This window comes from Cydia strobilella, chromosome 22, assembly GCF_947568885.1.
Source record: "Cydia strobilella chromosome 22, ilCydStro3.1, whole genome shotgun sequence".
In the NCBI taxonomy this organism is placed as follows: domain Eukaryota; kingdom Metazoa; phylum Arthropoda; class Insecta; order Lepidoptera; family Tortricidae; genus Cydia; species Cydia strobilella.
This window is the reverse complement of record NC_086062.1, coordinates 22,391-38,763: the sequence shown is the minus strand read 5'-3', so window position 1 is coordinate 38,763 and position 16,373 is coordinate 22,391. Positions and strand designations below refer to the sequence as shown.

Below are 16,373 nucleotides of genomic sequence, written 5' to 3'. Positions count from 1 at the left end.
ACTATACCTATATACGTATCGGGCAGAAGTTCTGTTGTTGCTGAATGTGTATATTTATTGAAATTGTACAGGAACAAACGCGAGTCGTGATAGCGGCCATCCTGCAGCAGCTGCGCGCCGAGGAGCTGGTCGCGCCGCGAGATGTCGTCAGACACGTCGACCACAACGGGTCAGTCACTACACTACAGACACGTGTTGCAGCTGTATGTGTGTGTGTGTTGTACAGGAAGTCAGGAACAGACTTCACCAGTGTCACCATATATATTATGGAGAGGAAAATGGGACTATGTGTGTAATATGAAAAGGTGTTTTCGGAGCGGTCGTTCACTCTCGTCTCGACCGCGATCGATTAGAAACGAACGAGTATTTCGTAGGTTTAGGTATTAAGGGCAGGCATCGATAAATAACAGGATCTTTGTGGCTAGCCCCGGAAACAAACAGATGTGATCTTCAGATAAATGTTTCTTGACTATATAATAAGGGGTTTGCTACTAGTCGAAACACGAATGCTTAAAATTTTCTCGATAGAAAATAAATCCAAACTTACGTCTTCATTTTTTGTTTTTAGCTCTGTGCAACTAGAAAACACATATTTATCCTGCATAATCAACCTTAAAGTAAGAGTAAAGCGTAAAGAGGAGTTTAAAAAAATCATTTTTTTTAATTTCGTTTTTACTTAGATGTCAATGTTGATACCAGCAATGAATTCAGCACCCCGATTTATACGAAAACGATACCAAACCCGGCCTAGCAGCTTCACTGATGTAGATAATCAAGATAAAATTGAGAGCCCTAAATAAACCTTAAAGAGCGGATATCTCAAAAACTATACAAGATATCGAAAAACATGACTGAATAAAACTTGTAAGAAATTAAATCTCTTTTCATTTTATATAAGTGGCCAAGTCGCTCAGACGCATAGTTTCCGAAATTTAATCGAAAAACCGAAAAATGGAACTTCAAACCCCCCTCCCCCCAGCACCAGGGTTACGGCCGGGGATTTTTGATATGTTCATCTCCTAACTAGTCCAAACAAAGCTACTAAGTTAAAAATTGTGTTCCTTGCATTTCCCTCTATACCTTCTTATTGCTTGGCCTACTTTGCTGTGTAGAATTTAATAAGCGTTGCCTTACATCATATTTTCATAACGAACGTAGATTTAGAATAAAACGTGAATTTCTCCAGGATGGTACACATTTTCCAAGATCGCTGCGATTCCTCGAGGTCCCCAAATATCGTCAAATGATGTGGACATGAAAAGGGGCTTTTGATTTACATATGTCGGGGTATCGGGAGGCCGAACAGGCGTGTTTGACATATTGGTGTCGTGTGGGCGTGCACGTGCAGGATTTCACAAAATAATAATCTCACGATACTATCAAATCACTGTATTCCTTGTTTTAATGAACTTACACCAAAAATATTCGAGGATTACAAAAATAAATCAAGATTAAGAGCCAATGGGTTTGTAAGCGACCATCTCGTGCGGGGCGCTGTCAATGAATGACTTCCCGCGCTGCCATGACACTTACAACTCCATTCGGGACGGACTACCCGCTCTTAAAATAGATCAACTTGTCAATGTCAGTAACAAACACAACTACCCGATCAATTTAACAATTCAAAAATAATTGAATTAAATAAAGCACGCGCCCATGGAGACTATATAAAGGAGCCAAATCTCTATGTATGAAAAGTGTCCATCAAAAAACAGTAATTAGGCGGCGCCACCATACACCGAAATACTACCAAAAACAACCTACGTAATTTGGTCGGGTTATTTGTTGCCTTATAATATAATATACCATATTATGGTTCATGTTATGTGTGTCATGTCCCAGAGCCTAACTAGCACCACCGGAGAGATTAGGAACTATTATTTAAAGCTGAAAGCGGTCACTTTTACAACAATTCTGCCATAAGAGATTGGCATCCTTTCTATACCATCCATACACGCGCCGTTACGGCCGTCCTGCATCATCACACGTCCTCGTGTGTATCATCTCTGCTCTCTGGCTCATCTGTGAACAATAAAACCACCAATGTAGTAATGTACACACAGCTACGCTCGGTCATTCTGACCGCTTTACAACACCAGCAAATGAACATACTAATACCATCCATACCATTAGTAACTGAGTTAACTGACTAGCTTTTTTCTTTCTCTCCTTATTAACAGCGTGGTACCCTTGCCAGTTGGCAAGTGTAGCATCTACCACCAAAACCAACTTATGCCACCAATATGTTAAGTAATGCCACCAAGGCCAAACTAATGCCACCAAGGCTAACGAATACCACCAAGGCTAACTAATGCCACCAAAGCCAACTAATGCCACCTAGGTTAACTAATGCTACCAAGGCCAAGTAATGCCACCAAATCTAATTAACGCCACCAAGGCCAACTAATGCCACCAAGGCTAACTAATGCCACCAAGGCCAACTATCGCTACCTAGGTCAAATAATCCTACTGAGGCCAACTAATGCCACCAAGGCTTACTACTGCCGCCAAGGCCAACTACTGTTACCTAGATCAAATAATGCCACTGAGGCCAACTAATGCCACCAAGGCAACATTATGGCATTTAAGCTGCTAATCGCCACCAAGACTACCATAATAATAATAATAATAATAATAATAAAGCCATTTATTTCCACAAAAACATTAAATTCAAGCAAACAATTACAGTTATAACAATAACAAAATAGAAATAACTTAAATAGATTCATCCTTAAGTAATTATATAAAATCAATCATAATCCAATATTCAACCAATCATAACTTACACATATCATGTAAGTAACTGACAATATACGTATTACATAATTATGATAATATATTCAATTACTGGTGTTTTATTAACAATTCAATATTTCTAAGTAGATACAAATATAAGTAGATATAAGTAAAGAATTATACAATTTCAATTTATAGATTAAACATTTTATTTTCTTGCACCTTGCAGTTTTTTTTTTTTTTTTTTTTTAGTATTCTTAATTAGTTTAGTTTGTAATCAGTTTTAGTATCTCAATTTATTTATTTATTTTCTTACTTTTATTTCTTTGTGCAGATAGACATAGTTTTGTATAACTATAAGAATATAAGTATAACATGGAAATTGAAATTGTATTATTTGACCACTAGCTTACAATTAAGTTATTATTCAATCAATGCATCAACAATTTTAGTACATATATGTATAAAGTTAAAATTACAAATATAATTGAACTAAATTGTCTTCAATTACATTTTCAGACATATTACCTACAGATGCAAATATAGTTTAAATTCATTTCATTAAATTGCATTTTTAATTTACAATAAAGTTAGAGACTGTTTTTGGGGACCCAATTCTGGGTGAAGGCCTCCTCCATGCATATATATATATATTTTTTTTCCTGTCATATTTTGTGTTGAGTTGAGTTTTGTATTGCTGGAGGGTTTCGGTCTAATTCTCCCACGGCGACCACCCGTATTGGGAGAATATATCTATTTCGGTTTTCATGTTCGTTGGTATTGGTATACTTATAAGTGGAGGGGGGCTCGTGACGTCACGCGGTGCAGTCGCTGTTTCGAGTTACGTAAGATGTCATGCTGATCTGATGTGGTTTATGTTTTTTGTTTATTTGAATTCCATCTTTGTTTTTTTGATTCCAAGTATTCGACGTTTCCGGGTGGTTCTGTGTAATCTGGGGCGGTGATAAAGACTACCATAGTACCATATTACTCAAGTCTTTTACCCAGGGACCGGACAACCCTTTCCGCGATAAAACCCTTTCAATGGGCGACACTTAAACACGGCTAACACATCGAAAGACTTTCCCTTTTGAACTGCAAGCCCATTCATACCCTTACCTTTGACTAACCCTTACCGAAAAGCTAACCAAAAATAAGGCTAGCTCTTAATAAGGGTTACCCTTATCTTTAAGCGCTTTTTATAAAGGTTTCCCTTTGCGTGAATGAGACAGGATTAGTATATATCTACAGTAGTGTATGAAAAGGAAAGAAAATACGTGCCTAGTCAAAGAACGCCGCCGTCGCCGCCGACGATCGCTCGGATTCGAAGTAATGTGTGCTTTATGAACAAGGTAGACGACTTAAATTAGCACGCTTATATGCTAAAAGGGAAGCCCTTTATAAGGCTAACCCTTATAAGCAATATGCAAGGTGTTGGTGAGCGGATGATAAGGGTTTTGTAAGGGTATTTGGGCTACCGATTACTCAAATGTAGTAGCTTTATATAAGGGTTTTTAAAACCAAAACAAAGGGTTTCGTCTGGCAAAGGGTATGGTGAGTTAAGCCTTATGCAATACCCTTATAAAACCCCGATAAGGGATAGCGGGCCGGTCCCTGCTTTTACCATAACAATAACACACAACCCAACATATAAAAACAGCAACACCACTTGTTTGTACTCACCAGCGCCATTAGGGCATCCTGACTATGCTACTTTCGGTTGTTTCTAACGAGGTATTCAACTCTAATATGAAACTACAAACTCTAATGAAATTAGCACGACTACTGCTTGTTGCTATAAGGTGTACTCAGGTGTAGGCTATTACGTTATGGGTCATACAGAAATCTTTAACCTCCTTTCAAGCTAAACACCTACCTTGGTCTGCTAAAATTGGCTTATCAGTAAGAATAGCGACAACGTCTTGCCTAATTTTCTTAAATTTCAAACAATTTTCCCTTTTCCGGATGTCAATCTATAAAGTGGTGCAGCTTTTTTTTTTGACTAATAAAATAGAGCTGGAGAATGGGCAACAACTTTCTCGAATTATACCCGCGTCCCAAAAGATCTTTAATTTTACCACGCACTACTTCCCTCTCTTCTGAACTCAGTAGATACAGACGTCTTTGTACAGAACGATTTGGGACGCTGTTGGAGTTCCTTCCACGAATTGATCTGCGTTTCCTTCGAGTAAAGTCAGTAACTGTTTTGCAAACCATTAACTTTAGAGCCTACTTCACAAACCGCTAATTTTCTTAATAATAAGTTTGATCCTCAGTCATTTCTACTGAATACCCTAACGCCAATAAATCTCGCCTCACTACGATAGCCTGAGATATGTAATTATCAGGTACAGTATAGAATAGCAATTGCACTGAGAACCCCTGTATATTGACCGTGGTTAATATTGGAAATATTGGAATATTACACTGTAACCGTGTAAATCGTTTATCTATGACAAGTAAGTTTACAATGTTTTGCTGTTACTTACCGGGGAATCTCTTAGCTACACTTTCTTTAATTAGAAAGCATTCAGCGCCCTAATCAAAACAGAATGAATATGTAACGTTAAATGGAGCTTTACTTTCACGTGCGCCTCGAAGCTCTTCCATGTGTGCGTGCTTGCGGGGAGGGAAGAAGCTATCGGGCGTGGTTTACGAATCGGCATCCGCCGCTGCAGTAGCCCCTTAATACTATTAATTGTAAATGTTCCAGAGTGGAGCTGTGCGGTGGCGAGGAGCCGCTGGTGAAGACGGAGCCGGCCGACGCGGCCGCCGACCCGCTGCACGACTCCGACGAACACGACTCCGACCGGGACGACCCGGACTATCGGGCCTGTCTGGACGCTCTACACACAGACACCTTGCCCAACCTTCCAGACTTAGACCAACGCGCGTCGGACCAAGAACACCTAGATCGACAATTGACAGATCCAGAAGATTTCGATCATCGCCTGTCGGATCAAGAGGATCGAGATCAATGCCAGTCTGACCAAAAAGACCTTGACCGACGCTTATCTGATCAAGAAAACCTCGACCAGTGCTTGTCTGACCAGAAAAAATGTCAGCATCATTTATCTGGGCGAACAGACCTCGACCAACGCTTGCTTGATCTATCAAAATTAAGGAAATCTTCGTCTGATTTAGACCCTCTAAGCCAAACGCAAACGATCGACTTCAGGCCAAGCAAAGATACAGATAACCCAGAAAAACATTCAACAAATCAAGATAGTACTGATCTACATAGACAATATAGACGTAAACGTAAACTCGGGCACAACCGACCGATCTCGATAGACCATCGACCAACCGAAGTCTATCTGTCAAACAAGCCACCTGACGGCGAATTAATCGATTACCAACCGTCCAACGACTGCACATCGATCAACCTACCAGTTTGTTACACTGAGAAATGTTTAAGCCTCGAGGACTTCCCGCCCTCGGGTCTCGATAACTCCGACCAAAGTGAACTAGACGTGCGATACTCGGCCAGCATTCGGTCAAGTATAAGGTACTCGCCAGATCGGTCCCGGGAACAACACGAGGAGTGGTTCTCGATGTCGCAGTCGCACGGCCTGTACTTCCCTGAACACGTTAAGAAGGGTGCTGGTTCAAGGGTAGCCGATAAGGTAAGCTGTTTCTTTTATATGTACTGACAATACAAGTTTTTTTACTTTTCAGTCCAGCAATTTACAGTTCAGTAATTCAATACAATGGAAAACTTAATACCCAGCTTTTATGGTATAATTTATCAGACTTGCATTTGTAGTGTTCATAAGCCGTTTCATCTCCTAAGCACGTTATTATTATAACAGGTAGGGACAGAATACAACACCAATAAGTTGATCCACCCAAATAATTTATAATGTTTTGAAAACATAATTTTGTAACAGCTTTTTCACGCGATTTCCCTACTTTTATTATTTATTTTTTTAGAATAATTCTATTCGGCATAATAACTTTAGGCGTAATATATTGTTAGCATAAACTCACTCTTGGTACTGGGTAGTTGCATATACGTACTCTACGCATAATTTTTATTGATCGCTGTATCTTTCGGCATAAAAATCTGTTTCATTTCGCATAATTTTACTTGTAATAATATTTTTTTGCCTAATTCGCTATTAAGCATAAAGAACTACAAGCATAAAATCTTACGGCATAGAAAAGTTTTGCATACTTGCAAGACTCATATAATATTATATGAGTCTTATATAATATTATAAACCCTTATGTTTTTATCTTTTTTCGGGCCATATTTTCTTATATTTTATTTTTGCATATTTTCTTATAGTAGCACTGGATTCTGTAGAACTAACCTCTTTGAAACGGTTCTGTGTAGTTTTCTTCCGTTATCTTCCGGGTTTTGAACGTAGGGTAGAATCCGTTATGAAGTGTTATTTTGATTTTTCGCTCTAAATAATAAAGTAAACGAGTTTCCCACAATTGAGCTTCCCATAATTATATACCTAATTAGATTATACAAACGGACACTTTCTTTAATTTTAACATTCGTCGAAAAACAATTCTACCAAATGTAGCTTACGACAGATGCGTAGTTTTTTAATTTTTAATTTAGGTATTCAAAGTTATGCCAAATAGAGGGATCGAAATACGTTTTGTGCAAAGTAAACGTTCGCATAAATAAACCTATCATGCTAAACAGATTATGTCAATCACGTTTCGGACAATTGTACAAACGCAAAATAAAATTATTTGTATCAAAAGTCGGCCAATATAATAATAAGCTCATATATAGGTTCTTCGAGAACACGGGGACAACGCCGTGCTCGAAACGTCGGAGGTAAATTTTAAAACTTATTTTACGCGATTAAGTCCCGTCACTCCCGTCGTTGTGAATATGAGTAAAAATCGTGGAAGTTTAAATCAGTATAATAATAGCAGGGACCGGACAACCCTTTCCGCGATAAAACCCTTTCAATGGGCAACACTTAAACACGGCTAACACATTGAAAAACTTTCCCTTTTGAACTGCAAGCCCATTCATAACCTTACCTTTGACTAACCCTTACCGAAAAGCTAACCAAAAATAAGGCTAGCCCTTAATAAGGGTTACCCTTATCTTTAAGCGCTTTGTATAAAGGTTTCCCTTTGCGTGAAAGAGACAGGATTAGTATATATCTACGGTAGTGTATGAAAAGGAAAGAAAATACGTGCCTAGTCAAAGAACGCCGCCGTCGCCGCCGACGATCGCTCGGATTCGAAGTAATGTGTGCTTTATGAACAAGGTAGACGACTTAAATTAGCACGCTTATATGCTAAAAGGGAAGCCCTTTATAAGGCTAACCCTTATAAGCAATATGCAAGGTGTTGGTGAGCGGATGATAAGGGTTTTGTAAGGGTATTTGGGCTACCGATTACTCAAATGTGGTAGCTTTATATAAGGGTTTTTAAAAGCAAAACAAAGGGTTTCGTCTGGCAAAGGGTATGGTGAGTTAAGCCTTATGCAATACCTTTATAAAATCCCGATAAGGGATAGCGGGCCGGTCCCTGAATAATAAATAGCCTAAAGCTATAAATAGCCTAAAGGTTTCGGACTCGCAAACATTCGTGCTATTGTATATTATACAAACTGAAGCTTTCTGCAAATTTAACATTCGTCGAAAAACAGCTCTGCCAAATAAGTTATGCCAGATGCGTTTCGGGTCACGGAAGTTATGCCAAATAGACCGAACCCTTTTCACGCATAACATATTTTTCTAACTCCTGTGAACGAAGAATTTGACCCAAAATTAGACAGTGTCTTTGCACCGTCTCTATATCTGTATACTTATTTTTATTTTACAGTCAAGCAACGATCAGTGCCCCCTTCCACGAGTCATCAAGCGAACCCGTGTTCGGACACGCACCGATGACAGAAACCACGCCGTAAACGCTTCCACACGCACACAACATACATCCGAAAAACTTAAGTCTACGGCCAGTGCGGAACAAAACAATGATCCTAACAGAACACAGAAACTACAAATTCAAGCTAACACCGAAAAGTGCACGGCTCAGCAGAAGAAAATTAAAGTGATCAGCAGAAAATTCTTAGAAAAAAAGAATATCAAACTTTACGTAAAACGAAAACCCACAGAGGCAAATGATAACCCAAACTGAATGAAGCGAAACCGAATACATCAGCACCACAAACAAGTAAGAGAGAGATTTCTTACTGAATTTTTTAATTTAGCAGAAAATACCCGCCATGACGTGAGTAATATAAAGGCATATAATTTTTACAGAGACGCGTGTTACATGATTGTAGTAGTGGATGGTGCAACGTAGACGAAAACGAGGTCTTAAAATTTCGTGACAGTCCTTATTAAACACTTATCTCTGGCGAAAAAAAAAACATACTTTGGTATATTTACGAGTATGTCATGTGATTTATTTTTTAAGAAATGAATACGTTATATTAAACATGTATTATTGTTTCTCCTTTTTAGAATTCCGTACCCAAAGGTCCCTCTGTCCGTCTGTCTGTCTGTCAACAGTTGAAATTTTCACAGATGATGTATTTCTGTTGCCGCTATAACAACCAATACTAAAAACAGAATAAAATAAATATTTAAGTGGGGCTCCCATACAACAAACATGATTTTTTTCCCGTTTTTTGTGTAATGGTACGGAACCCTTCGTGCGCGAGTCCGACTCGCACTTGGCCGGTTTTTTTATTTGTGTTATTGTGAGACATTCGTAATTCTTATTATAAATAAAAAACAGACGTCTAGAACAATGAAAATATGAACTGTAGACCGGCGTGGGTGGTTTCTTTTTTTTTTCAATTTGATATGTTTGAGTCAGGCTCCTCGTCGTTTCCATACATAAGGCATTTTTCGCTTGCGAATGTCTACCGACGTAATTATTAATGTATCAACAACACAATAAACTGTAATAGGTATACAGTCTTCTTCCGTATCGAGTTCACATCACATGTTACATCTTCTAATGTCTTGTTTTCAAAATTATTTAGAAGAATCACTCACAAAATCCTCCTTGACTCGCCCCCACAGATCAGTTCCATCTCCTGTCCTGTTCGATCTCTTCGTTATGACATCAGGAGATGCATGCTTCAAGTCATATGCCCATCCAATCCACGCGAACAAATCTATAAGCCTCGTTGTAAGATTTAAACAATTATTCCCAAGTTCGGCCGCTCGGTAATCGAAGGGGAACACATGGTGGAAGTTATGGAATCCTTCGCCAAGCGTGATCAAGGTTACAGGTAGGTTTTGTGTCGGCATGATGCGATTATCATAAGGCCTGTAGCCGTAGTTATGGGCGGCGCTGTTGGTGGTGAAGAAGGCGTGCCAGACGGCGAGGACGCGGAGTACAGACACGTGGTGCGCGGTGTTGAGACTCTCCTGCCAGAAGTAGGTCGCGACGAGCGCAGGCAACACGAATGCAAGTAAGCTCGTGAGGTAGAAACTGTACCTGGAACCAGAAGATTCGGTTAAACTTCAACTTCAGGCAAGCCGAAAGATTTCCGCTTATCGATTCCAAAGGCAAATAAGTTTCTAGTTTTTGGCATTAAGTTAGTTCAGCAGACACGATGGTTACGCTGACGAGTACACTACGACTTTTATGAAGCATAGGGCCAAAAACGTCTGAAATGGCGAACACTGCTTAATATTGTATAGTGCGGCACTTTGACATTGGATGGAGATGGCAGGATATCGATGATGATCCCCATAGGTACTTATTCTTTTTGAAACTGCAACACGGAGTTCTTCCACGCATCCCTCCCTGTTTACCCTCGCCCCTTGTAGAAGCTACCTCGCCAACTTACTTGTTCTGGAAGACCAGCACGGGGTTCTGGTATAGATCTACTACGTCTATCCCCTTCTCTCTGGTAATGGCCAGCGGGTGTTTGCGCACCAGCAGCCAGCCGATGTGCGCAAAGAAGAACCCGCGCGCGGGGTTGTACGGGTCCGCGTCCGTGTCGCTAAACTTATGGTGGGCCCTGGGAAAACACAATTTATCGTACACTAAAAAGATGTCATGTACGAAAGAAAAAGTGAGTGGCGTTGAGATTAAAATATTGAGAGAGCCTTCTGCGTTCGCGGCAGACGCCATAACCTCTAGGCAACCCGATGACACTGACGACGCGGGCTCGATCCCAGCTCTGATGGCCACTGGGGATCATGGGCACTTTTTCTTTTGTACTATAAGTTACTGCAATTGGTTAATGAACTCAGCTTTCTAATACATAAAGATGTTTGTGAACTCTTTACGTGTGGTCGTGAGCTAAGCGGAGCGGCGATTTCTGGTAGGCGAGGCTCTGGAACAGCACGAGCAATACTTGCAGCGGCAGGGTCGCCTTGTAGGAGGGTGTATCTGTGGTCCCGAGCGAAGCGAAGCGCCGAGTGCTGGTAGGCAAGGCTTTGGAACAGCATAATCAATACTTGCAGCGGCAGGATCGCCTTGTAGGAGGGTATACCTGTGGTCCCGAGCGAAGCGAAGCGCCGAGTGCTGGTAGGCGAGGCTTTGGAACAGCATAAGCAATACTTGCAGCGGCAGGATCGCCTTGTAGGAGGGTATACCTGTGGTCCCGAGCGAAGCGAAGCGCCGAGTGCTGGTAGGCGAGGCTTTGGAACAGCATAAGCAATACTTGCAGCGGCAGGATCGCCTTGTAGGAGGGTATACCTGTGGTCCCGAGCGAAGCGAAGCGCCGAGTGCTGGTAGGCAAGGCTTTGGAACAGCATAAGCAATACTTGCAGCGGCAGGGTCGCCTTGTAAGAACGATGCGCCCACAGCCTGTGCGCGCCCGCCGTGATGCCCAGCATCGCGCACATGTAGAGTATGATATCTGGAAATAACATAAATTTGTTCATATAGGTATAATAGGGATTATTACGTAAAATTCTGCGTAGAGGCCATCACTAGCACAACCCCAGGGCCTACCGCGAAGCACGAAAATTGAAAGTTCGGTTTTTGCCTCTATGTATCGTACACTACGTACGCGTACGTCTTGCGTATTCGATCTGTCTGATTTGTCGAATGCGAAATTTCGATTTTCGCGTTTCGCGGTAGGCCCTGTGATTGTGCTAGTGACGCCCTCTACGCAGAGTTTTGCGTAATATACCCTACTAGCTTTTGCCCGCAACTTCGTCTGCGTGGAGTTAGTAATTTGGGTAGCTTATTTTTTATCCAATCTTCTTTTTATCGATTTCCCATACAAACTTCCACCCCCCTTTTCACCCCCTAAAAGGATGATTTCTGGGATAAAAACTACCCTACGTTCCCCGGGACTCAAACTATCTCTATACCAAATTTCAACTAAATCGGTTCCGCGGTTTAAGCGTGCAGAGGTAACAGACAGACAGACAGACAGACATACTTTCGCATTAAAATTTATAATATTAGTATGGATTGCCTAGATGCATCAATGTCATAGTGGAAACTTGTCAAAAATCTGTTTAAGGCATAGTATGTATAATTTACTCTATGGTTTAGGATGTGCACTAGTGCTGCACTCTGGCGGCAGAACATTGCAGTAATATTCCCTATTGGTCTGGTACTAATTTTAAAAAGCTAAAAGTTACAATGGTACAATATCTCGCCATTAGTCGAGCGCGTCTCAAACGTTGTTTTACATCTGCAAACTTGTACCTTTATAAAATGGGTCCTGATACCAATTCACTGCTCTCCATGGGTAAATATAGCGCGCCAACTGGCCCTGTACTTAACCTTCTTTCGTTAAAAAATAAAAACATTTACTTCGGACGATACAATCCATGTTTTGTTAGTTAAATAAATAAATATTATAGGGACATTCTTACACAAATTGGCTAACGGTAAGCTCAAGAAGGCTTGTTTTGTGGGTACTCAGACAACGAAGCCACTGACTATCAGTCCGCCGGACGATATCGGCCTGTCAGTTAAAACAAATATTTGACAGTTCCGAACAACTGACAGGCCGATATCGTCCGGCGAACTGATAGTCAGTGGGCCCCTTAATACCTATACAAATACTTAAATACATAGAAAACATCCATGACTCAGGAACAAATATCTGTTGTTCATCACACAAATAAATGCCCTTACTGGGATTCGAACCCAGGACCATCGGCTTCACAGGCAGGGTCACTACCCACTAGGCCAGACCGGTCGTCAAAACTCTGCGTAGAGTTACAAACATACTTAAATTACTATGTTATTACCTAAACTCAGATGTTGGGAGGTCCAGTGCCTAATTAGTGCACTGTCCCAACTAGGGCTCCCGGTATCCGTGTTACACGCCGATACGAATACCCGTGTTCTTAAGCCCGGCGGTACTAAGAACCCGGTTTACACGGAACCGCCGGGATTCGAAAACGTTTCGAAGGAACGTTCCCAAGAAACGTATCTCAGACACGTATCTCCGTTTACACGGGTACTTAAGACCGTTCCGAACGGGTCCAAATACTCCGAACCAGTTTGAGCCAATGTGCAATGGTAACAAGGTCCACTATTATTATGTTGACTTCAGATGAATTCGTTTGTCGTACGATTTTTAAAGTGAAGCTTTTATTCTATCGCCCCAATTTATTAAGTTAAGATTAAAACCGCGATTTCAATACCGTAAATCGAATTAATTTCCGATTATTTTTAGTTAAATGCCTACAATCCGAAAAAAGTTTCACTTGCATCGTGGTTTCATAAAACCGCACAATTAATTTTTTTTTAAATTGTTTTTAACCGTATTGATAAAACATAGGTACTGAGCCATCTTCCTAATCTTCCTATGTTTAATAGTAGGTATACATAATTTTTATTTTAAACTATTTATATCATTTAATAAAACCGATTGCTTCTAAGTTAATTACAAAAATTTGATATCGATCATAGTTTTTTTTAATAATTACATAATGGTATAGTATTTTCGTTAATAATAGGTGTGCAGACAGAATACAATATTAATTAAAAATAACAGTTTAATTATTTCGTGGTTATTTTTATCTCGGATCTATTACTGCTTTGCGAAAACAAAAAACCTGCCAACGGCGCAAAAAAGTTATTAGTAGGTACACAAAAGCGGGATTATCGAGTAATTTTACCCAAGAACCATAAAAACCCATACTACCTTGGATAACTTGCGATAATATTGCTAATTACATTAAGATAGATCTTTAAATTGGTAATCATTCATAATTCACTTTGGTCACTTTCGCACTAGCGTTCAGGTAATAAACTTAAATGCGCACGTTGCCGACCGGTGGTCCATCCATCCATTGTTTTCCAATATCCTTTTGTTTGTCATCGTCGAAAACATGTAGGTTCCCAAACTATTATCACAAGTGTCACCGCCAATTACAAGCTTTATGTCGTTGTAATAAGGTCAAAACATCTGCACAAGAAAATGTTTTCAATTGTTTTGTAGCTGCACCGCACTAAAAAGCGTTTTACTGTGGTAAGAGTTACCTAAAGTAAAAACAATTAGAATTTATTGAGAAGGTGCAATTTTATCAAGTTGATTTAAAGTGTTTATTAATAACTATAGCGACCCGCCCCGGCTTCGCATGGAGAGTCAAGCATAATAAAATACATTCTGTAACAAGTATTCACTTCGGAAGCCTAATAATACTAAGAGTTCAATGTCCATTTATCTGTCACCACTCACTAGGCTGTATCTCATGAACCGTGATAGCTAGATAGTTGAAATTTTTACAGATGTATTTGTACGGAACCTTCGGTGGGCGAGTCCGACTCGCACTTGTCCGGTTTCTTTTAGAAGTAATTAATGGGTTAATTATTCTTAAAATATAGACAGACAGCCATGGCGCACTTTTTTGTAGACCAATGAAAGAGAGACAAGTCCACCATACATTGAGATCAAATAGATTGAGCAGCGTTTTCGATTAAGCCAGCGTGATTTTTTCTAACTTCATTAGCAAACATCGTCATATTTCTACCAATTTAAACAAAACCTTAACAAAATATACACATAAACATTCCCAAAGAAAAACTTCATTCATAGGTGAGGTCTGTTTATCGCGAACATACAGACAGACATACGGATCCGGCGGGGGACTTTGTTTTATAAGGTTTACCTACATTATATGACAAGAAATACAATTTCATATCATGTTCTTAAATTGAACTTAAAATAAAGAAGCAAGTTAAAATTGTATTTTTTTATAAATAATTACTTAATGCCAATTTCGAACATTAGTTTGACTTCCTGCCTACATACTGAACTCGATGGTTCTAATATTTTTTTTTAATAGGTACTAGCAGGTTTTTATATTATATTGCTAACCCGCAACGTAAAAAAAAGTAGCTATTTAAAGTGCTATATAAAATACTATACTTTAATAAGAAGCGTCAATACTCTTAATACCTATTGCAAGCAAAAACTACATGCTCAAGAAAGGAGTTTCTAAACCGTTTATTGAATTTCGACTCTATGACCCACGGAACACGGTTAAATATGACAGAAACTCGTCATGAATCTTTTGTCTATTCATTTGTAGCTGGCGTTCGTTCCTTCGCTACTATCGTCAAGGACGTGTCCGGAGCCACGGATAAATAAGATACGTATCTTCGAATACCCGTTTATCCGTGTACACGGGTCTTAACTACACGTTTCTTAATTAAACGTGTGGAACGGGCCAGAAAACCGTTTACGTATTACTCGGAAACGGGTATTCGAAACGTGTAAACGAAACACGGATTCGACCGCGAGCCCTAGTCCCAACTCCCTGCCACGACGGCCAGGAGGCGGTTTAAGCACTCCCAGGGAACGTTCACACTACATGTTTAATCAGTCTAACTTTTGATGCAAAACACTTTTATTCTAGGTAATAGTGAAGTAGCAGTAAGCATTAATGATTTTTCCGGTTACCTAGTAAATGTTCAGTTCAGAACCTTACCCAATACTCTCGGATTCACGGCATCCAGGCGAAGCTTATACTTACTAAAGCAAATCGTAGCCCATTTAGCATAAATGACGCACAGATAGAATCCGTAGATTCCGCTTAGATGCCAGAACAGCATGGTGGCTACAGCGGGATACACCACGGAGTTATACCGTCGAGAGGCGGCCTGAAGCGGCGCCAGAACTGAAGCGTCCGTTACGGGGGCATCCATGTCTTTCTCGTATGAAGCCATTTGGCATTCTCCTCAGCTACGTATTCACTTTCTTTGCATATGTTTAGGAATTCTGAATACCTTTGTGGTTGCACTATTTTTATATGCCAACTTTTTGTTGCTAACTTAAGGCATCCCAAAGATGGAGATTAGTACCTATAATTGAACTAGTGGTATTTCCTGTTGAGAGTGAGAGCAACACTTGATCTCACTGTAACTGAACCTAAAGGAATAATGTCAGCAACTGCCCACAGTTCTGTTAAACTATGAAAAGTGACTGTATTGTGTTTGTTCGCTCACGGAACAAGTGCTATTGTTGATGTTGCTTGCTAACAAGCAATTAAAACTTACACCGTTATCAAAGCATTTACCGTGTACAGCTACTACTTACCTAATAAACAAATAGAAACGATATTACGTTGTTCACATACTTTATAGACTATGGGGTACCTAGGTAATGCTTTCGTTATAGAAGTTAGTACAAATATTGTTTTTGTGAAATGATATAAGTATACCATTTCTCAAGATTCTCTTAAGGTGACTGTCCAATTGTAACTGCCGCT

At 39.9% G+C, this 16,373-nt stretch overlaps 2 protein-coding genes across 3 annotated transcripts in view; one reads left to right on the top strand and one right to left on the bottom strand.

Annotated features, from left to right (window-relative positions):
• LOC134751483 (uncharacterized) overlaps positions 1 to 9,167 on the top strand; it is a 40,735-nt gene extending 31,568 nt beyond the window's left edge. For both annotated transcript variants that reach the window (XM_063686900.1, XM_063686899.1), the window contains exons 7-9: positions 72 to 169; positions 5,450 to 6,362; positions 8,542 to 9,167. In XM_063686900.1, the coding sequence (XP_063542970.1) occupies positions 72 to 169; positions 5,450 to 6,362; positions 8,542 to 8,856 (1,326 nt within the window). In that variant the 3' untranslated portion in view covers positions 8,857 to 9,167. The remainder of the gene's footprint in view (positions 1 to 71; positions 170 to 5,449; positions 6,363 to 8,541) is intronic.
• A 476-nt stretch (positions 9,168 to 9,643) lies between these two features.
• On the bottom strand, positions 9,644 to 15,954 carry LOC134751471 (acyl-CoA Delta(11) desaturase-like). Its single transcript, XM_063686874.1, has 4 exons — positions 15,639 to 15,954; positions 11,386 to 11,548; positions 10,529 to 10,702; positions 9,644 to 10,173 (listed from the first exon to the last, which is right to left on the bottom strand). The coding sequence occupies exons 1-4, from the start codon at positions 15,829 to 15,831 to the stop codon at positions 9,705 to 9,707; spliced, it is 999 nt and encodes a 332-aa protein (XP_063542944.1). The 5' UTR covers positions 15,832 to 15,954; the 3' UTR covers positions 9,644 to 9,704.
• Positions 15,955 to 16,373: the final 419 nt, after the last annotated feature.

What these genes read in the sequence shown, in the direction of transcription:
- LOC134751471 (XM_063686874.1), bottom strand. Translation starts at nt 15,831, where the DNA reads ATGGCTTCATACGAGAAAGACATGGATGCCCCCGTAACGGACGCTTCA. An exon ending in CGCTTCGCTCGGGACCACAG is followed by an intron (nt 10,703 to 11,385) that starts GTATACCCTCCT and finishes GTGTTTTCCCAG; the next exon opens with GGCCCACCATAAGTTTAGCG. An exon ending in GTGCTGGTCTTCCAGAACAA is followed by an intron (nt 10,174 to 10,528) that starts GTAAGTTGGCGA and finishes TTCTGGTTCCAG; the next exon opens with GTACAGTTTCTACCTCACGA.